The sequence below is a fragment of the Brachyistius frenatus genome, unplaced genomic scaffold, assembly GCF_029030835.1.
Source record: "Brachyistius frenatus isolate BFR_SWC_R1_liver_20210118 unplaced genomic scaffold, ASM2903083v1 Contig_1, whole genome shotgun sequence".
Classification (NCBI taxonomy): Eukaryota; Metazoa; Chordata; class Actinopteri; family Embiotocidae; genus Brachyistius; species Brachyistius frenatus.
Window position 1 is genome coordinate 6,672,983 of NW_027210600.1, and position 21,589 is coordinate 6,694,571.

The window sequence follows — 21,589 nt, forward strand, 5'->3', positions numbered from 1 at the left end:
TCAACGTGGTTTTTGCCAAATCTGTATGGTGATGAGCCTCTTCGATTTTCTTCAATCAATAGTTGTCCTGCTGCAACACGTGCGCCAATATCTGATTGGCTTTCGCAGTTGCCCGATGGACCAATGAGCGCTCAGCTCACGGAGAGGGATCGGGTTTATTGTGTCTGCTGGGTGCTTCAACAGGCGCGTGTTGGTTCGGTTCAGGTTAAAAAATAAAATAAAATTAACAAAAAAGACATTTAATGGCAAGACACCTACACAAATCCATGTCATTACGACACCGTTGTGAGCTGCTGCGCTCCTGCTTGCAGGATGACATGACAACGTGTCGATACTGATTATGTTTTTTCACTTTCTTCTGGTCGTCGCATCGGACGGCGGCATCAAGTTGGCAAGAATAAGCCCTCGGAGCTTCAAAACAAAAGCGTGGCAGCGGACATTGTTGGATAAACGTATCGGTAAGTCATGATTAAAGAATCCGAAATTAAGACGACGGCTCTGAATTAAGGTGAAAATGTGCCGAATTTGTTTGTCATCTGTACAAAATCATACATCTCACTCTGTTTTTAGCTGTTTTATTTTGAAATTAACCGGATATTTTCAATATGGCGAGTTTACGAAACATTGCTTTATGTCAATCCGTTTTCACTGGCGTCTTATCACACACGGTATATTTGACAAAGACAGGAAAATAAATCCTTTTCAGCTGTAGCGCCGACAGATAACCATTGGGACATGGGACTTCTGGGTAGCTTCGGCGTTTCAGAGAGCAAGAAGGAGAAAACGGCCATTAAGTGCATATAACTAGCTGTTTTTAATTTTTGAGGTAAGTTTTTCTACTGTTGAAAGGAGCGCTAATATATCGTTTGACTTAAAAAAAAAAAAAAAAAAAAAGACGTGATATTTCCAAAACCACACTCTCTGCTTTCACTTCTTTTTCGTATTTTAACATGGATGTCTGTCTGTTAAAGACGCACATGTTGTTTAAATATCGACCGATTATTTTGTGTTTTTTGCATATGTTTATGTAGGCTGTATGTGTCTACGACCAGTGAGAGAGGAAGTGTGTGTGTGTGTGAGTGTAAGTCAGGGCCAGACCCGAAGTTTAGTGTTGCATAACTGGGGGGGGGGGGGGGGAGGAGGAGGGAGGGAGGGTGCTGCTGTTCAGCTGAGAGGAAAATGTGGTGCGTTCACAGAACCACTGCCTCCGAAAATATCACTGGTTGAAATCACGCTCACAATTTTTCACGTTTCCCACGATTGTGTAAATGTCCTATTACAAAGGGAGACGCGGTGTTTTGATCAAAGTGGAGAGAAGTTATGTTAAGCCGATCATTAAAGTCTAAATGTCCTTTCCAAGCCAATTACACATACGGTATCTCCCATTGCAGAGCCCTCCATGTTGCTGCAGTGGAGATTTGAAAGAGCACGGCTGCATCGTTGGTTCTTGTGTCTTTGTCTTCCCAAACTCACAACAGAGACCAGAGGAGTATATAATATGGTCAACTGTATGAGGTGGTCAAGCTGATAATTTCCCGAGCTGATTAAGTGACTCTGGTGTTCTCTCCAGTTTTTGGGATTTGTGCTTTGACTTGGCAGATACATTAATGGCTTTCAACACCTCATGGAGGAGACGAGAAAGCATTTTATACAGCTGATTATTAAATTGTGTCTCTGGTTTCTGGAGCTAGAAGTACAAGCTGATGAGTGCTGTACCAATGTGCATCCATAGACTGGACATCGTAGCTTAATTGTGTGTCATTTCATTATTTAAATCTCTTTCCAACTCTCTAGAGACAAAGGATTTCTTTACATGCATTGCTATACCAGTGAGCTCCTTTTAAATTCATCTAAATTTTCAGGCATGTGTCACAGCCTGTCGGCAGACACAAGTGTGAGGAAATACAGCCTGTGGAGTGCCGTTTTAGCCGCTGCACCTTCAAGACTTATAATCGTTGTGCAGGTGCATGAAAGAGAGAAAATTGGTATTCATTGACGTTTAAATCCAGCCTTAAGATGGACAACCTGTTGCAAAAACTTGAATATACTCTCATGCCTGTAAGCTTGAGTGACAGCATTTTATTCGTGGAAACGGTAGTGAATTAGGTATGTGTGGACTCGTGACATGACTGTCTATCTGGCTGCTCTGTTTAGATATGTTTACAACAACACATTTGCACGGAGTCAGTGGGAAAGGTACAATTTGGGTTAGTTGAGGTTTTTGCTTCAGATTTGAAATAGGCTTAGACGTAATTTTACAAATAAATGTCGAGTTTGGCACTCTCTTAAATTACCAATCACCTTTCTAATACATGCACATCTCTAAGTACAAACAGTGGACCAATGAACAGTGTATAATGAACACTGTATTTGCAGGGGCATCAAGGACTAGCTTGGTATGCAACTACAGGTATATGCCACTAAACTTAATGACTAAAGATGTGAACTGGAACATTTCGGTGGGAAAAACAAGAGCGCATGCATATGACGTCAGCAAGCGCAAGTTGCCACGGTTACAAACCCCAAAGGCTACTGCGAACATGTGTTATTGTGGATTTACATGTGAGGGAAAAACACGGGCATTTGTAATAAATTGATAAAAAAAAAAAAAAAAAAAGCTGTTGTGCAATGAATCAACTGCACAAACTAATGAGGATTCAGGCAAATGTAATTACATTCTGTTCAGTAAAAAAAAAAAGAAAACCCTAACCCTGAGTCATTATGAGATGTATCCTGTCCAACCATGAAGGGTGATGTGAAGGGTACAACCTGGGCAGGTCAGGGGTTTGTCTCTGGTCTAAAATGGAGCTGTGTAAAGAAAAAACATTGTTTTGTACGCTGCTGTTTTTTGTTATTCAGATGCTGTCTGAATATCATGTATTTTCTTGTCAGTTTCCAGTATGCCGACGGAACAGTCCTGCTTGAGCGAGCACAATACATGTGCTTCATCCAGGAAGAATGCTAAAGATAAGAGCAACAGTACGACTCTGCTAGCAATACGTGACATGAAGGACACGGACAATTCCAGCGCGAGGGGCTCCTGCAGCTCAGAAAAGGACTCGGGTTATTCTGGTAAGTGAATGTGGAAAACACAAGTAACAAGTTCTATAGCTATCTCCCATACACGCCCTTATTTTTATAGTGCAGATATTGACATTCATAAAGCATCATATAGATATATAGTGCATACATAAAGGGTAAGACATTTCCTTCGATTTCAAATGATAAAATAACAAGAACGATGTGCAGGGGATTGTGGTTTTTCAGGATGTCTGGAACAAGCAAATGTCCTCTGGTACCAGGTGCAAACTGCCAAAAAGGAAACTAGAAGAACAACATATTCCTATTAAATATTTGGTGTCAGACTCTCTGCTGCTTTCTTAAGGCTGTGACCCATGAAACGATGATGCAAGTAAAATATTGTGCCTGCCAAGCAAGAATAAATTGTGCTGTTGCATTGCAGTTGAGAACATCTCACTACTGAATCATAAAACCACTTTGGTTACTGTGGCTGAATGTCAGGGATCATTATCCTGCTTCCTTCTCTTAATGTGAAAAAAAATCTGATAGTTCTGCAATGTTAAGTATGAAAACACTTTAATCAGAGCTAAAAGTTAGAACTTGAACCCAAGAACCATCATTAGTTTCAAATCAGAAACATATGAAATCGTGTTACAGTTGTGATACTACAAGAGAAGTGCTGATAGAGTAGAAATATGAGTACGTGAAAGTATATCTGTGCATTCTTTCCCCCTTGGTAAAAAAAATTAAGTAAATGTTTTCATATTTTATCATGATAAGGTGGTAAAAAAAAATGCTACCATATCACTTATCTTGCTTCACAAAAAGGTTAATTATTCCATAGAGCCCGACATTTCCCAACATTTCTCAGTTTTCCCTTTTCCAACATCTTTGCAGATGGTTCAGAATGGCAACAGACAGATGTGGAGGACAAGCAGAGCAACAAAAGCCAGTCCAGAGCCAACAACCACACCGAAACTTCAGAGCCAGGCCAAAACCATGAACTTGGGCAAAGGAATCCGGGGAATTCAACCCTGATACCGGCAGGTCGTGACCACCCACCCAGCTACATCATCAAGGACATAGTGATTAAGCAGGTAAAGAGGTGTAGCTGGAGACACCGGTGGAGGGAACGGGATACACGCTATTTCTGTGATAATAATGATTTTCTAATAGTTGAGGGATGAGAGCTTCCCAACAAATGTACTGCAAACCCCTTCTTCTGACACTGCGCTTTGAGTCTTTGTTTTCTCAGTGCATCTGGCTTGGTTCTCTTTCATAGCATTCGTTTCGTGTCTCACATTGGGAAACTCCCTCGGCGTGACCTCATCAGAAGCTCCTATTACACTCTACCAGCCAGGATTGGCTGGAGCTGAGCGTCAGTATCCCGGAGGGCGTAGGCCCTCCCCCTATAAATACGGCTGACCATCATTCAAAAACCTCTCCTCACTACGAGCAGAATTTCCGACTCAAACCTCTCGATCCAGCTGCCGTTCCGGGACCTCGCTTAACTGTCAGAAGACACGAGCGCGAACTCGGTCACCGGGTGCTTTGTTCTGGTTTGCACGGTTTTGCACTAGTCTGTCAGCAAACAATAGTGTGAATTGCCGACTGTAAAGAGTAGCAATACGCTTTACTGTCTGCCACCCCGAGCAGCATTACCGTGCCGCATTTGTCCTGCGGTGACCCGGTGATGGTTTCCGCGGCAGAGGCTCAGGAGCCAACGGACCTCCCAGTGTCTCTGGTTCCTGTTGCAGAGCCCGGACCGAGTTGGGCCAAACAACTCGACATTGTTGACCCGCTTCCGAATGACCTGCTCAACCACGACCTCACAGCCAGTCCACTGGACTACCTGACGGCTGGTGATGACGATGAGTCAGAGGCAGGTTCGGAGCTCCTCATCACCGATGAAGATGAGGACAATTACCACTGGCCCCCTCAGGTCGGGTTGCAAAACCCCCACTCTGCAGTACGGCTCGGGCAGGTGCTGGATACCCGCCCTCGCCTACCTTGGATTTGGACTTGCAGTGCGTGTGCAAAGGCGCCGCTGCAAAGCTCAACATCCAGTGGCCCGAAATGCAGCCGGAGGCAGCCTGGTCTCGGTATGACGGAAAGAAATTGCCAAAAGTCCAGAGATCAGGCAAACGGCTCCTGCCTATTTTCCCGGAGTTGCTGAAGGAATTCTCCGTCTCCTGGTGCAACAAACCATACAGGGAGAAACATCCTGTAGCAGGCAGCTCTGTGCTTTACTGCGAGGGAATGGAGACCCACGGGCTCCACCAAATGCCTCCAGTCGAACCCGCTGTGACGGGTCACCTGCACCCGAAGACTTCTATGACCCGCCCTGACGTCAAGAGCCGATCGTTTTCAGTCCAGCCTGACTGACGAATCTTACAAGGCGGCTGCGGTAGCGATCCGCGCTCTGAATGCTACCGCTCTTCTGATGGCATGTCAAGCTGAGCTAGAAGAGGAGTTGACGGCCTCACCTGATCCCGCGCTGTGGGAGGAAGTGTGCATCATCACGGATCGCTGCCTCCAGGCTCTGGGGAGAGCTATGGGCGTGATGATGCTGCAGGAAAGAGCTCGGTGGCTGAACCTCACCACTCTTTAAACCAAAGATAAGGAGGACCTCCCGAGACACCTCCATCGCGGCCAAAGGGCTTTTCGGTGCAGCTGTCACCAGGATGCAAAAGAGGTGTGAGGAGAAGAAGAGAGACGATGAGGCCCTGAAGTTGTGTTTACCCAGACGGGCTCCGGTGGCCACCGCTGCCCCTCCGCCTCAACTCCGATCTTTTGCCCGAGTGACGGTGCGCCTGCCTCCCACCTTCATCCCCAGGCTGTCTAAAGCTTAGGCAGCCCCTCAGGCCACGCTGAGGGCTTCCATTCCCAAGAGCTCATGGCAGAGGAAGCCTCCTTCTGCTGGCGGGACTCGCCCTGACCAGCCGCAGCCAACTTCCACTCAGGCTGTTAGGAGGAGGAAGCGGCTGGCCTGATAGTCGGGCCGGGTCCGCTCCCCCTTTTGGCTCCGTTCCTGAGCACGTTCCTGAGAGTTCGGCGCTTAGACGACAGGGTGTTCGAACCCGCTCTGCGCCCCCTGAAGAGAGGCAGAGACTTTGTTACACAGGTGGAACCTCACAGAGGTCCCCACACATGTCTCGCAAGCACTTTTCACTGTCAGAACGCATTAAAAATGCCCAAACTGTCGCATCCAGGCATTGTGCCGAAAGCGCAGTTAAAAATGTTGAAATACAAAATTTCTCATTGCCAGAAAGGAGTTCGGTCACTCATTCCCCAGAGGGAGTGACATCTCACTCCGGTATAAACAATACTGCCGCGGACGTGGGGTCCCGCACATGCGCAGTACAGAACTAATTGTTCTGCGCCCCGTCGCCACAAGAGGCTGGTCTTGCCCCGTGTGCAGCAGACTGGCCGACAAGGAGGATAGAGAACTGGTCGCAAAGCACAAATTCAGAGTGGGTGATGAGAACAGTAAGCAAGGGATACAGGCTGCAATTCGCTGTATCCCCTCCACAATTCAGGGGAGTGATTCAATCACAGGCCCAAGACAAAGCTGCACTTCCTACAGGAGGAAATTTCCTATTTGTTAGAGAAAAGAGCGATCAGAGTTTTCCCCTCACGAGCACAGTCAGAGTGGTTTCTACTCAAGATACTTCCTAGTGCCAAAGAGGGGTGGGTGCGGGATGCGTGCGATTTTGAGTGAAGCTGACTGGAAAGCGATTAAATGCCGTCAAAGACTGCTTAGCTCTTTTCCGCAGGGGGAACCTGGTATGAGCCAAGATCTGTCGGAGACTGTTAGGGCTGATAGCCTCAGCACTAGTAGCAGTCCCATTGGGTCGCCTATACTTGAGAGGAATTCAGCGCTGGTTTGCCTCTCACAGGCTGGACACACACAGCGCTCACAGAGTGAGAGTCTCAGTGACTTGCACAGCAGCTTCACGCCCCTGGAGAAACATGGATTTTCTGTCTCAGGGCGTACCCGATGGGGATTGTGCATCGCAGAAAGGTAGTCACAACAGATGCCTCCTTATCAGGCTGGGGCATCCTCAAAGGTTGGGCAGTGAACGGGATCTGGGATCCCCATACACGCTCATTCCACATAAATTATCTGGAACTGTTGGCGGTTCATCTGACACTGAAACATTTTCTCCCTCTCCTGAGGGGTCATCATGTGTTTGTTCGGACAGACAACACCACCGTGGTGGCTTATATCAACAGACAGGGGGGCCTGAGATCCCTCCAGCTACACATGTTGGCCCACAGGCTGATCGTCTGGAGCAGCAACCATGTTCTGTCTTTGAGGGCCACCCATGTTCCAGGAGTACTGAACTGCAGGGCAGATCTTCTCTCCAGAGGAAATCTGCTGTACGCAGAGTGGAGACTCCATCCGGAGGTTGTCAGACTCGTCTGGAAACGTTACGGGCAGCCGTCAGTGGACCTCTTTGCATTTCGGGAGAACACACAGTGTCCCCTGTTCTTTTCCCTGCACGACCAGGATGCACCTCTCGGGGTGGACGCGCTGGCTCACCAGTGGCCTCATGTTCTTCTGTATGCGTCCCCCCTGTAGCCCTGATCCCGCCGACCCTGGCCAGGGTGCGAACAGAGGGACTGACACTGATTCTCATTGCCCCCAGAGGTGCTGTGCTTGGCCCGTGAGTGGTTCAATTTGAAGTCAGTGGACCTCTCACAGAATGTCATTGAGACCATCCAGTGTGCACGGGCCCCTACAACAAGGTCTCTTTATGAATGTAAATTGTCTATCTTTGAGATTATGGTGCTCTGACACTCAAGAATTACCCTTTCAGTGTTCAGAGTCGGTGATCCTGGCTTTTCTACAAGACTTGGTTGACAAAAGAAAGGCCTTCTGCACTGTCATGGTGAAAAAAAAACAAAGGCTCTCCCACTGGATTGTGGAGGCTATTGCCTTGGCCTATAGCTCTAGTGGGATGCGACCACCAGAGGGTCTGCGGGCCCACTCCACTAGGGGCCTCACCACCTCGTGGGCCCTTTTCAGAGGGGTCTCCATTCAGGAGATCTGTGCCACAGCAAATTGGCCCACACCATTGCTTGGTTTTACAAGCTTGATGTAACAGCACCTCTGCTGGCTCACTCAGTGCTCAGTGTGGCTCCGGTTGCACCGAAAGGCTGTGCATAAAGAGCGAAGCAGTACAATCGATCTCCAGTTTAAGTTTGTTGAGCAATCCGGGAGTCAATATTTTCTGTTTCCTAATGTGAGACACGAAACGAATGACCACCCTCCTTGCTCATTGTAGCGAGGAATAGGTGAGTGATTTGAATGACGGTCAGTGCTCAGCTCCAGCAAATCCTGGCTGGTAGAGTGTAATAGGAGCTTCTGATGAGGTCACGCCGAGGGCGTTTCCCAATGTGAGACACTCACACTCATGCTACTCAGAGAACCGGGGTTATGTAAATAACCTAAAGTTTCTTCTTCCTCCTTTTTCCAGCAATCAGACAAAAGAGGTCAACTGCTCTGGAGAAATGGTGTCAGGGAAAGTGACCGTTCTGGTTCTCCCCATTTGATCCTTTTACAGCAGCCTAGCTTGTTGCCAGCCACCCTCCATCTCCACAAGCCTTTGTCCCGGAAGTCTAACTTAATAGGGAAGGCCGTAAATGGTACCTACCTGCCCATTCTTAACTCCTATCCCCGTATTGCGCCACATCCCAGCAAGAAACCAACTGAAAAATCTTCACCAAACCATGAATCCCAGAATCTGACCAAGAGGGTGTATACAGGACACAAGGGTGATGACACCCATGTTACCATACCACCTGAGCAGCACCTTCATAAACTACCTAAATTGACAGTGCCACGTTCCTCAACAACTGGAGATAGTCTGTCCTCCTCCAGTCCTACTACTGCGTCCACGAACCAGGCGTCCCCATCTGTGTCCACTTCGGACACCACCTCCGTCCTCACAACCAGAGCACTTCACAGAAACGCCACCACTGGTACTCGCCACCGCCGTTTCCACAACACAGCAGAAATCCTCAAACAATCGGGTCTGTTGGACATTACATTGCGCACAAAGGCACTACTGCGACAAAGCAAGTCCACAGAGCAGGATATTGCCCAGCTGCGCCAGCACACAGAGCTGCTGTGCCAGGCTGCCAACAACCCCAGCCAAAACCTGAATGGTAGCTTGGCCTTGGAACATCTACATCGAGCCATGGCTGAGTCCAGCAGCTACCCCAACCTTAAAATAATGCGCAGTTTATATATTCCGTCTACAAGCGACACCAACAAGACACAAGCTGCTGAGTGCTCAGAAGTGCTGCCTTCTTTCCTTGTCACCACCGTACCGAACTGTGCTGCACCACATCAGGCTCTCTCAGAACAAGGCAGGAAGCTCGACGCCGGTGATAGATCCTCAGCCAAAGTCACCTTTATGCCTCCTGACAGTTCAACTGGTTAGCACGATCTGTAGTGCCTTTGTAGAGTGAGTGAGTAGTCTTGGCTGCCTGGTGGCCATCCAGTAGTAATTTTTGGATATGAGGAGTGGTTTCAATGTTTTATCTGCCATTATTTAAACCCAGTGTTATTGGGGTCATCCAAATAATCTCTCGACGACGACGGAAATGCAAATGATGACTCAACTTTAGCATTTGGTGGTTTTCACTCTTGGTCCCTTCCAGCCCTTGAAACAAACTCAGAGTGATTAGTCAGCGTTGACAGATCACATGCTATTTGAAAAAAAAAAAAATAGCTGCAAATATTGCAATGAAAGAAAGACAAGTAGAAGAGGAGTAGTTTTTCCGTTTTTTTTTTTAATGTTGGTCTACTTTGGAGTCCACTTTCAGAGAACAGGTTTGTTTGAAAGGGACTAGATGTGAAAACACCCGTTGCTGTATATGTCAGAGGATATATACAAAGCTGGCCCCTAATTAATGCACTCTGGTGCAATTCAATCCGAAGGCACCATTTTATATTACCACCGCAGACCTTATATAACCACACAGATGACCGGAAAACCTCTGCTTGTGAGCCACTTAAAGGATTATGTGAAAATAAAATGTTTCCCCTGGATGGAGGGGAAACGGTCTTAAACGCAGGTGGCACTCAATGCAGTGATGAAAACGACAGTATCAGTTCAGCTGGTCGTTGTGTTGCCATGTTAGACCACCAACATTCAGGGGAAAGATGAATAAATGCATCGTCTGATAGATAAATCTTGATCTGCATCACCTGATCCAAACAGGGTGATAAACAACATCTGTGCCTTAACAACAACAACAAAGGTTCCCAGAAAGATGGCTCTGAAAGGAAAGTGGGAGCACCTGAGGCACAACTGGGAGCCGAATTTTGCAGAGCAAATCTCTATAACATCACAAGCTGCACGACACTGGACTATTGCAAGGATTTCTATCCAAGTGCTTTTCAACAAAGCCTTAAAAACTATTTTTTTGTATTGAACTCTTACACGTTTTACAAGCACAGCACACATGTTGTCATATTGTCGAAGCAATTCAGCCAGAGACTGTATGTATTCAAAAAAGTGTCTCCAAAATAATCAGTTATACAATCTTCTGTCATGCAGCAGCTTTTCACTTTGATGATATTCTCTTTCTTTTCATCAAGTCCCTGTTTTGAGTTCATTTTTTTTTTGTGTTCACAGATGGAGCACGGTTTGCATTGTGAGTTTGAAAGTTTAGATATTAAAATAAGTTGACTAAGTGGTTTCATGCATGTGATATGTGTATGATTTTTCTTCTATTTCTTTGTGCATATGACAGAGCACTACCAGCAATGCACACATTTCTGACTTTTAAACTGGTTTAATCAGTAGATTTTTCATAATTTCAATATATTTAAATAAAGCAATATGTGGAAAAAAAACATACTTTTTCAGTAGACATTTTTTTAGATCGACTCTTGCACTATGGTTGTGTTTTTGTACAAAGAGTCTCCATAGCCTTGAAATGTTCACCCTGCTGCCATGGAAACTGAAGAGTGTTACCAAAGGTGTGCACATATGAGAAGTACTGTGCATGTGTGTTTTTGACTGTGTTCTGCTCTTGAAAGCCATGAAAATGACTTCCTCCCCAGTTCATCCACTGTGTTCCACAGTAACAATTTTTCTTCTGCATTTTGTGTTGTTTTCCAGATGAGATAGCATGTTGAGAAAGGAAGTGGAAGTGTGTTGTTTGTCAGGAGTTATTTATCCTCTAATAAATATATATTTTTCATGTGATTTATTCTTAAATTTAGATCAAAATACAAATCGGATGGATGGTAGTTATGATGGCTAAAATGGTGGCTAAAATATCATGACATCTTTTCTGCTTAAATATCCTTTTCAAAATGCTTAATTATTCTTTTAAATTTGCATTGATGTGATTTATAAGCCATTTATTGTTCACTTGTGGGGAGAAAACCCCAAACTGCTTGTCCCTTACTCAAAGTATTGATAAAAAAAAATAGTAACAGATAGATGGCTTGCCATTTCCAGCTACTTAAAGGAGCAGTGTGAGTAATTTACCGGCATCCAGCTTCACCCTCCGCTCACTTTCAAGTGTGTAGAAACTGCGGTGGCCGCAAAAAACGTGAACGGCCCTTTCTAGAGCCAGTGTTTGGTTTGTCCGCTCTGGGCTACAGTAGAAACATGCCGGTCTCTGTGGAAGAGGACCCGCTACCTGCTAGATACGAGGAGCTCATTTTAATGTAACGAATACACAACACTGCTTAGTCTCAGGTGATCTAATTTGTGCAGTAGGATTTTATGACTGACCGTGTCTTACAATCTATTGCTGTTGTAATTTCCTCTTTTACTTCTCTATTACTAGATCTATTTGTCAGAAACCCACTGATTCACTGAACAATTTATTCTTTTCAACAAAGTATCTAATTTTTGAACAAAAACAAATTTGAGAAAGCAGACACCGGTCGTTAGTTTGTACAACTGTGTTTATCTCCTGTTTTACGAGGTGAAATAACATTTGCTGTTTTTATTCTGTCTGGAAATATGACATTATGAGGTTTGAGGTTTCCAGTCAATAGTCTTGTGGTTCCGTTTCATTCTAGGACGTTGAAGGGAGAAAGCTGCCTCCATAACCACTTCCAAAAAATGCAGCTGCTGAAGAGTTTAGGATATGGTGGCCATTCGTGTCAGTTGCTGATGAACTGTTGCAGATGTTCCCCCCTGAGGGTCTCCAGTTCAGTCTCTCCCTTATCGGTCAGTGAGTTTCTCAGGTCAGGCTGGCACAGGTGATGGAAACGCTACAAAACAGCAAGCAAATATTCACCAATAATTCAACACATAAGTGCATCATACAGTATGTGTCAATGGCATTGTTCCGGTGTAGAACAGCATCAATGTAGTTCATTGCTAGGTAGCACCCACAAGAAATTGTATTTATGATATTATTTATATTTTTCAATATGGGAATGCTATGATTTATAATTTGAAAACTGAAGGAATACATTAATAAAAAATCTATTATTTTTTTACCAAAAAAAATAATACAGCGAATCCGATTCACCCAAGGGGCGCAGCCGCATTGAACCTTTGACGTGACTTTCACTTCCTGTTATCAGGGCTAAGTTACCTGAGTAGTAGTGCTGACTCAGAAACCAGTAACAGTTTACAGGACACCTGGAAACCAGTGCTGCCTCGACAACAGACCCACTGTTGACTTCTGGTGGAAAGTGCGTGTTTTTTCCTCCTCTGTTGCTTGTTATATATTTCATGTGTTTGTTGCTTGAGACACACATTCTGACTCTTGTGTGAAGCTCATTCATTTACCACCCGGGCTGTGGATTAGTACTGTTGATTGATTGGTCCAGGTGCTGCCAACTGTCCTCAGTGAGTTTAACACCTCAGTCTGAGGCCGAAATGTGAACACACGGTTGCTTGCTGCTTGTGTAAAAGTCCTCTCCTTGGCGTGGGTGAAGTTTTCCATCCATATGTATGAAGCTGCATACGTGGTGTTAAAAACAGAATGACATGACTGTCCTCGAGCGTTTAAAATGTGGCGACCAAAACCCTAAATGTCAGAGCAAACCCATAATAGCAGCAAAAGACATTCTCTGGCGCCCCCCTCTGGTTCAAACTCTGGAAATGAACATAGTCGGGGTGACGTGGGGACTTCACAATGATTAAACATTTCACACACACACACACACACACACACACACACACACACACACACACACACACAAGTTGTAAGGTCCTCTCTCCTTAATAATCATAACAATCATAATCCTAAAACATACAACTCATCTAGATGGGATGTGAGACGTAACTGGTGTGTAAAATCTTTTGTGAAATTTCATGGGAATCTTCACGATTTGAAGTGTCTCAAAGCACAGATAATACGGTCAACATGAAACCTGCCAATTTTGAAATTCTCATTAAAATGAGAAAATCATTTCATTTTTCTTTCTATAAGACATACACACCATGCCATTTCTTTAACTTGTTATAATATTTAGTGACACAGTTGTCTCACCTGCCTGAGGCTCCCAGTCCCGGTGACCAGCTTAAACAGTGCCCATCCCGGCACTAACAGGATGGAGGAGAGGGCCAACATCCAGCCCAACACATATGCCCAGTCCGGGTACACGTACCAGCGATTAAAGGTCAGAGGCTGGTACTCGACTAAAGAACATATAAAAGAGCCCTGAGAACACAAGGGTGTGGTTTAGTAGTTGTACTCTTGACACACATGAGTATGGATATGTTCATGTCTGGAGCTGTTTGGATTCTGATCCCCTGAAAGCCCGACTCACCAGTGAGACCAGCGGTGTGAGGTAGAGCCAGCAGATTTTGAAGAATGGGTTTGCGTGCATTCCTGTCATGTCCTTTATGATGCTGAACAACCGCTCTGCCCCTTGAGAGATGAGATTAGCAGCACATAATGATCCGCATGCCAGTGAGTCACTTGGTAGAAGGAGGAGACACACTTTTTCAACAGAGACGTCTTGTCATGAGAAGTGCAGCTCGGCCTGTGATTATGGCTTCTGTGGTTCAGGAAGATCATTGTCAAATCTGAGAAAACTGATGATGTCATTAAGGTGATGTCACCAGGTTCCCAGGCAACCATCAGAGAGACCAGGTAGTTCATGCAATTCCAATTCATTCAATCCATTCAATATAAAAGGAATCACTTCTTTCAAAACAGCATGCCTACCAAATATCCATCCCAGTGCCAAGGTTTCAAAGACACAGAGAAAGAGGATGCAGGCTCCATTACAAGCGTAATAGTCGAACATCTGGAACACATACATGCCTCCCTGCGAACAACAGCAGAGACCTTTATTTGATATGCTTTTATTTTCTGCCTTAAGATGTATGAAAGCCTGTTTAAGCTAACATTTTCTTTTACATTTTATCTTTAAAAAAAAGAAGAAGTCCTAATTAAACCATTTTTGGCAGCAATACACTCCCGTGTTGGAGCAATAAATAACAAATGTTAATCTAAAACCAAATACTGACTTCAGTGATCATGACAATCTGAGAGATGAAGCATATTAGGCAGAAGAGGAGGAGGAAAATCTCTCGTCGGCCTGCCCTGCGCATTACTTTGGGAAACATATCTATGACGGATGTCATCACCACCTCCATGGCAACAAACTGCGAAGACAGTGGACAAAACAGACAAAGTGAATTTCCAACTGTAAATGCAATCTTCCAAAAAGAGTTCACTTACACGTGCATCTTACTTGTGTGTCCAGACCCAAGAGAATGAGCATGATGAAGAAACAGACGGACCACAGTTGAGGCAGAGGCATCATGGCGACAGCCTGAGGGTATGCAATGAACGCCAAGCCTGGACCTGGAACACAGCATCACCATGAATGATGCTCATTTAGCCACGATCACCTTGACTAACCAAGAAACACACAAGCAACGGACAACTCCTTCTCTCAAGATTACAGGAACTGGAAGAAGAGGAGAAACGTGGAAGTCACAAGTGTTATTACGAAACAATTTGACTTTAGAAGTGACTGCTTTATGCTCAGGATCACTTTGTTTTTAGTCAGGATGACACATTTTGTAGGACAAAATTGGGATACCTGTGGTTCCTTTTTGAAGTATATACAATAGTCAGAAAAACAAAACAAACCAAAAAAAAACCACTGATGGAGCATTTTAATGTTTAATGTCGAGACATATCTAATCATAAATCATGTCGAGTATATTGTTCAAGCATATTGTAGGTATGTGTGAATAAGGGATGGGTATTTCAAGCAAAACTACTATTCGAAATTTGCTGTGAACTATTCGATTTTTCTTCGAATATTCAAACTTCCTGACGGCTGCAGTTGTCTTTGCACGTTTCCTCATGTTCGCACCGGGACGTCTGACACCGGGATAGTTTCACCTGCAAACCCCCTGGACCCTTTAAAGCAGCGTGTTCTTCTTCTCCCCGTGTTATTTAATGCGCCTGGCAGGCAGCATTTAGACGCATTACCGCCACCTTCTGACGGGAGTGACGCATTACAACCTGACGCCGGGTAAAAAAATTTTTTTTACAAAAAACCGGGGGGAAATAAAGAACCGACTATTCAAATATTCGTCACCCATCCGTGGTATGAATCTATAATACAACGTACACATACTCCCAAGCATTGCCCCAGATCACACCCACAACGTGCCAGCCTGAGTCAGCAGTATGTGTAAGCAGGGTCCAACAGAGCTGAGAACAAGTGTCTTACAACGACAGCAATTTAACAGCTGTGCCGGCTCACATAGCCTTTGGGCAGAGTTGGCTGCGCGTGTGCTCGTCGCGTCTTTGGGTGTCCACACGATGAGAGCAAAGTGTCACAACACCAATATCATTTGCGCTGAGGAGTTCAACACCAGCAGCATCCGTAGCATGTTAACAGAAAGTTGTGAAGCTCTGTGACACCGGGTCCACAAAGAAGAGGACACACCTTTATAAGTGTCTCTCTATATGTACCTGACTCAGCCACCTCTGCGATGGGAACGCCCTGCTCATGTGCCATGTATCCCAGCACGGAGAAGACCGCAAACCCAGCTACGACACTGGTACCACTGTTCAACAAACACAGCCACAGACAGTCTCTGCAAAACAGGATAACACAACACGTACTGTTTGAAGCTCTGTAATGTGGCTGATACGTTTGTATTATGCCATTACTTGGCTGTAATCTTCTGGCCCATCTGTCAGAAAGTTGATGTCAGAACTTTTATCATATCTGAAAACCCTGAAATGAAACAGCTCGTTTGTTCATTGACATATACTCACTTATAGCAGTTATTGTTGTATTTGTTGTAGCTGCCGAGCACAGCTAAGGAGCCCACACCGATGCTGTAGGAGAAGAAGATCTGAGACCCAGCCTCCATCCACACCTGCTCCAACACACCAACAGTGAGTACATTTGTCCGTCTGTTCCTCTGCACTGTTTCAGTACACAATTAGGCTCCTACCTGAGGGTCTGTCAGTCGTGAGGGTTCAGGCAGAAGATAAAATACCACTCCTTGTAGCGCACCAGGAAGAGACAGTCCACGAATCAATAGAATTACGAGCATTACATAGGGGAAGGTAGCAGTGAAATACACCACCTGGGAAAAATGAAACGTTTAAGGCATCTGACAATATACTGTATATACATGTAATTGTGCGGCCTATGTAGATACCTTTCCTGTGGACTTGACCCCTTTCCAGATACAAAAGTAGCAGATGATCCACATGACAATAAGACACAACAGCACCTCCCACCTGATGCTGCCTATCTCCTCAATCCCCCCTGAGATGGCCAGCACTCGTCGTCTGGAAGTAAAAAGGATGCACAGGTACAACATTGTTTATCGAGTTTTGTTTCGTGTAACTGTCAACTGAATAGTGATGTGGTTGCGTTTGTTCATCTACTCAGACGTACTCCCAGAATTCTGTGGCCGCAGAAGTTGAGTTAGTCTGGTTGGTCCACCGGAAGGTGTCATTATTTGTTGAAAAGACGACACAGGCATCTAAAAGGATAGTAGGAACAAATATTCAGACAATAATGTATATAATTTAACAGTTAAAAGAGTTTTTTTGGGGGGGATTTTCCAATGTTGGTGACAGTGGAAGCTGGGACGCCTGTCAGCTTTTATGCAGTTTTGATGCACGGCTATTGACATGAGAGCATAATGTTTGTTGGTTTTGTTACCTTTTCTCATGCACAGGACATGTTTGTCAGTGAAGTTAGAAAAACAACAACCACACAGTCCGACACAAACACAGACACTTTGTCTATGTTTAATATCATACATCATGTAAATACGGGTCTGTCCTATGATGCACGTATCAACCTTAATGCATGCTACGGTGACGCAGTCTGTGCATGTTACCTGTGTTCCAGTAGTTGTTGCAGCTGGCCCAGGGGAGCTGGGAGCTGAAGGAGAACACGAGGTAGAGCAAAGCCCAGGACAGAATAATGATGTAGGTCATACAGCTGTAGAGGAGGATCAGCTGCCCGCCATAGCCAATACCTGCAGGGACAGATTGATCATTTTCTGCTACACACAAACATTACCAAAACCTCCATTTATCCATTACCCAAACCACCTGTTGTTCAGAGTCGCAGGAACTTGACTGACCAAAATCTAATGTTAAAACTGCTGAGTCACTCTCAGGAAAAGTTTTTAAAGATAACTAAATTTAAAAATACAAGTAATTGAAAAAAAGTGAAAGATTAACAGGAAGTTAAAATGTTTTTTTTTTTGTTTTTTTTTACAAGATTCACTCAAGAAGGAATGTATTCAAAATTGCGTTTTTACAACCCTTCAATAGAGTCTTCCTCATCATCTTACACATTCTCCCATTTGTCAAATGCTACTCCCATCACGCCCCCCCCCCCTCACCCCCATCCCTATCCCAGACCTTCTGCCAGTGGACATAGCTTCCTCCAGCAGGTGATGCCTCCCTCCTGGGTGTACTGGCCAATGGTTGTCTCCAGCAGGAACAGGGGTACACCACAGGTCACCACAAATACCAGATATGGCACCAAAAATGCACCTGAATTTACAAAATACACAACAGTGCTTTTAGTAAACTACAAGTAGACTTTAAGAAATGAAACACAGATTGTTTGCTTTCCAAAAAAATATTTTTTGGAAAGCAGCAGGAAGCTTACGGTAGTCACGCCATGCCCATGTTATTTTGTGTGACTCCTTGTTCTCCAAATCTCTAAAGGGTACAAAGTTTGCATGACTCCTACAGCCACAGTTGCCACATAGTGGGAAATACAACATTGAAAATATATTTTTTTCAACTATCTTATCATTTATAAACTTTTAATAGTTATATTGATGAATACTAAAACTGTCAGGATATATTGATTTTGGTTTCTACCATTTTGATCCGGTGTGAGCCAAGAAATGATTGTAGGAATCTATGCTGTTAAATCAGGTGGAAGAGAGCCCGCAGACCTGCGTCAGGATGTCTGCATTGCAATTATTACGTTTTCTGTTAGATAGATAGATAGATAGATAGATAGATAGATAGATAGATAGATAGATAGATAGATAGATAGATAGATAGATAGATAGATAGATAGATAGATAGATAGATAGATAGATAGATAGATAGATAGATAGATAGATAGATAGATAGATAGATACTTTATGAATCCCACAAGGGGAAATTTTTTCACTAGAGCAGCATTATAGGTACATAGATACTTAGATGCACGGTCCTGCTTGGCATCATCTACAGTTTACGCTTGAGCGACTCCAAGCACAGAGAATTAACAAAAATTCCTTAAAAAGTGTTGATGGAGCTGAAGGACAAAGTGTATGTTCTTCAGAACAGATCCTGCCTGTGAGACCATGAATATTAGGTTAGGTTAGGTAAAAGCAAAACTGACAAGATAATCATCAATCAGTCAAACTTGCAACCCTGTGAACTGAGCAACATTGGACTTTGGACCTTTGGCTGGACAAATAACAAATCTGGAGACTGAAAGTCATTGCTGATGGTTGAAATCATCTCTCAACCAAAAATGTGGAACACTCGCTGTTTGCAGTCTGTCATTTGTGAGACTTTGCTGATGTTTCTCTTTTTGTGTATTTAAATATCTTTGAATTACGTGTTTAGAACAAGTAATTTGAAGACATCCTATCAAGTAACATACTGTACCAGGTCTAGTACTCAACTAGTTAGGGCCCGAGCACCGAATGGTGCGAAAGCCCTATTGCTCTTCAAGGAATTCTTCTTCCCTATTATTCTCGTTCATTGCATTACATTTAATTTAGCTGACGCTTTTATCCAAAGCGACTTACAACATACTGATGGTACACCATCGGGAGCAATTTAGGGTTCAGTGTCTTGCTCAAGGACACTTAGGCATGTGGGCAGGAGGAGCTGGGAAGGTGCATGTTTTTTTGGATGGTGGGAGGAAGCCAGATCACCCGGAGAGAACCTGTGCAAGCAAAGGGAGAACATGCAAACTCCACACAGAAAGGCCCAGGACCGGATTCGAACCCCGAACATTTTTGCTGTGAGGCGACAATGCCGCGCTCATTAAGCTTAATTGCCTTTTTGGCGGCTTTAACATATTCAAAAACTCATGAAACTTGGAACCCGCGTCAGTCGTGGCGAAAATTAGCGTATTGTAATGGTTTTGCGAGTGGGCGTGGCCAAATGGCTCACTAGTGCCCCCTGAACTGCAGCCCCAGCACCTAGCTGCATGCACAAAATTCGGTGGACATGTAGATCCTCCTACATCTAAAGAAAAGTCTGTTGGCACGAAGACCTAAACTTAACAAGAAGTCCGCCATTTTGAATTTAGTCGCCATTTTTGGCGATTCATACACGTACTTTAACGAACTCTTCCGACAGAATTTTTCAGACCGACTTGAAATTTTGTCACTGCACTCTTAACACCTTTGGGATTAAAAGTTGTGAAAAAATAATTTGTTTTCGTCGATGAGTGTGCCCGTGGCGTGGGGGACATTTTGAGCCTCTCGCCAGGAAGCTATAAATTGCTGTAAATCTTATGTACATGGACTGACCGTCTCCAAACATTACAGGTATGATAACAGTCCGGCCCTGAAGACATCTGTATAGTCATAGCGCCCTCTGCTGGTAACTGGAAATGAAACTTTTCATACTTCCACATGCCTTGTCCAGCTGGTTGATCACATGAACCTAAATACGGGTCAGAATAGCGTAAACATGCGGTTGATGATATATTAAGAAGTTTGTGCGACTTCGTCAAAGGGTATTACCATGGCAATGCGGCAAAGTTTGATGTTTCTTCATGACATGGGAAGTTGATGTTTATGGTCAAAGGATGCTTGAAACCTCACAAAACGTGGCACATACATCCGGCGTGGTGAGACGATACATCCGATATGTGTTTTGCACGTGGCCAAATGGCTCACTAGTGCAATTTTTTTGTGAAGAAGAATAAGGAATGAGAACAAGAAAATTAAAACTGCAAGCTAAAACATTGCAACTGGTTTTGCTCGTCCAAATTTTGGATGATTTTCGGTATGACTTTTTTTCATATTTTGGATGACATTTTCATTTTTTTGAAGTACACTGGCTCCCTGATGTGCAGCATGCGAGGGCCCGCATATTACTGCTGCTTTTAATTTAATCACTTCTTTTTGAAACATTGAAGTCTGAATAATTCAGACATGATAATAGTGTGTGTGAATAGGTTTCAGTTTAAACAGCATCAAGTTAAGTTGTTCTCCTGACTCATTTTTTTAAATGGAACTAAAAATATCACTTGATGCTTATTTGACTGGCACATTTCTCACCATTTCTAGCCTTAAATTGTTAGTCAGTCAAATCAGGTGACGTGAAATGACTTGTGGTTGTTGTATTTATGTGACTTATACACATTGAAAGAGCTTGTGGGATTCAGTAATGTTAAGGGTATTCAACAAAATAGTTGTAAACTGAAAATAATTGTGTTCAGGAAACTCAACATAACTTGCTGAAAGTCAAGATAATGTTAAGTAGTGAGCATCATATTTGCTTACCCCCTCCATTTTTGTAGCACAGGTAAGGAAACCTCCACACGTTTCCCAAGCCGACAACATTTCCCGCCACTGCCAGGAGAAACTCCACCTTACTTCCCCAGTGTCCTCTCTCCTCCACCGCTGTTTTCATGTCTTTATCCCATATAGTCAATAGCTCAGGTCTAACCCAATCTTCCTCTTGACCTCGATGCTTTGTATCCAGGTTTTCTGGGCCTTTCCATTTTCTACTAATTCTGTGTCATGTAATGAGCAGCTGTCTGACCAGTTAATCAGTTTTCAGTTGGAATGTAAATTATCTGCAGGTTTAGAAGGAATTTCAACCTCTAAATGAGTAACTCAGGGAAGTTGCTTATTTCCACAGCTGGTATTAAATATATATATTAAGGAAAAGTATAATTTTTGCATAAATATACATTTTTAACCAATGAATCAAAAGCATTTATTAGATTTCTTGACATATTCTCATTTATTTCTGAAGATGCAGCACAGTTATCTAAAGGATGAACATTTATCTTAAGGGTGTAGTATGTCACAACAGGTCTCACCAAACTATATTTGTCAGTTGTTGTGATTGTCAGGGTGTGAAATAA

The 21,589-nt window shown here is 43.9% G+C and overlaps 2 protein-coding genes across 3 annotated transcripts; one reads left to right on the top strand and one right to left on the bottom strand.

Moving 5' to 3' along the window:
* The first annotated feature begins 66 nt into the window (after positions 1-66).
* On the top strand, positions 67-11,244 carry LOC138632683 (CLOCK-interacting pacemaker). 2 transcript variants are annotated; one of them, XM_069718477.1, is made up of 4 exons: positions 67-458; positions 2,893-3,072; positions 3,919-4,118; positions 8,505-11,244. In XM_069718477.1, exons 1-4 carry the CDS (start codon positions 341-343, stop codon positions 9,471-9,473), a joined length of 1,467 nt encoding a protein of 488 aa, XP_069574578.1. In that variant the 5' UTR covers positions 67-340; the 3' UTR covers positions 9,474-11,244. The 2 variants fall into 2 exon arrangements, with proteins under 2 accessions (XP_069574578.1, XP_069574662.1); XM_069718561.1 differs by lacking the exon at positions 67-458 and adding an exon at positions 603-826.
* Positions 11,245-11,957: 713 nt separating this feature from the next.
* LOC138633102 (sodium- and chloride-dependent GABA transporter 2-like) lies at positions 11,958-21,129 on the bottom strand. The gene is made up of 14 exons (XM_069719176.1): positions 21,000-21,129; positions 17,887-18,021; positions 17,355-17,495; positions 16,904-16,991; positions 16,662-16,794; positions 16,452-16,586; positions 16,270-16,373; positions 15,961-16,085; positions 14,720-14,832; positions 14,493-14,630; positions 14,188-14,290; positions 13,787-13,887; positions 13,507-13,677; positions 11,958-12,274 (listed from the first exon to the last, which is right to left on the bottom strand). The coding sequence occupies exons 1-14, from the start codon at positions 21,127-21,129 to the stop codon at positions 12,164-12,166; spliced, it is 1,728 nt and encodes a 575-aa protein (XP_069575277.1). The 3' UTR covers positions 11,958-12,163.
* Between the last annotated feature and the right edge of the window lie 460 nt (positions 21,130-21,589).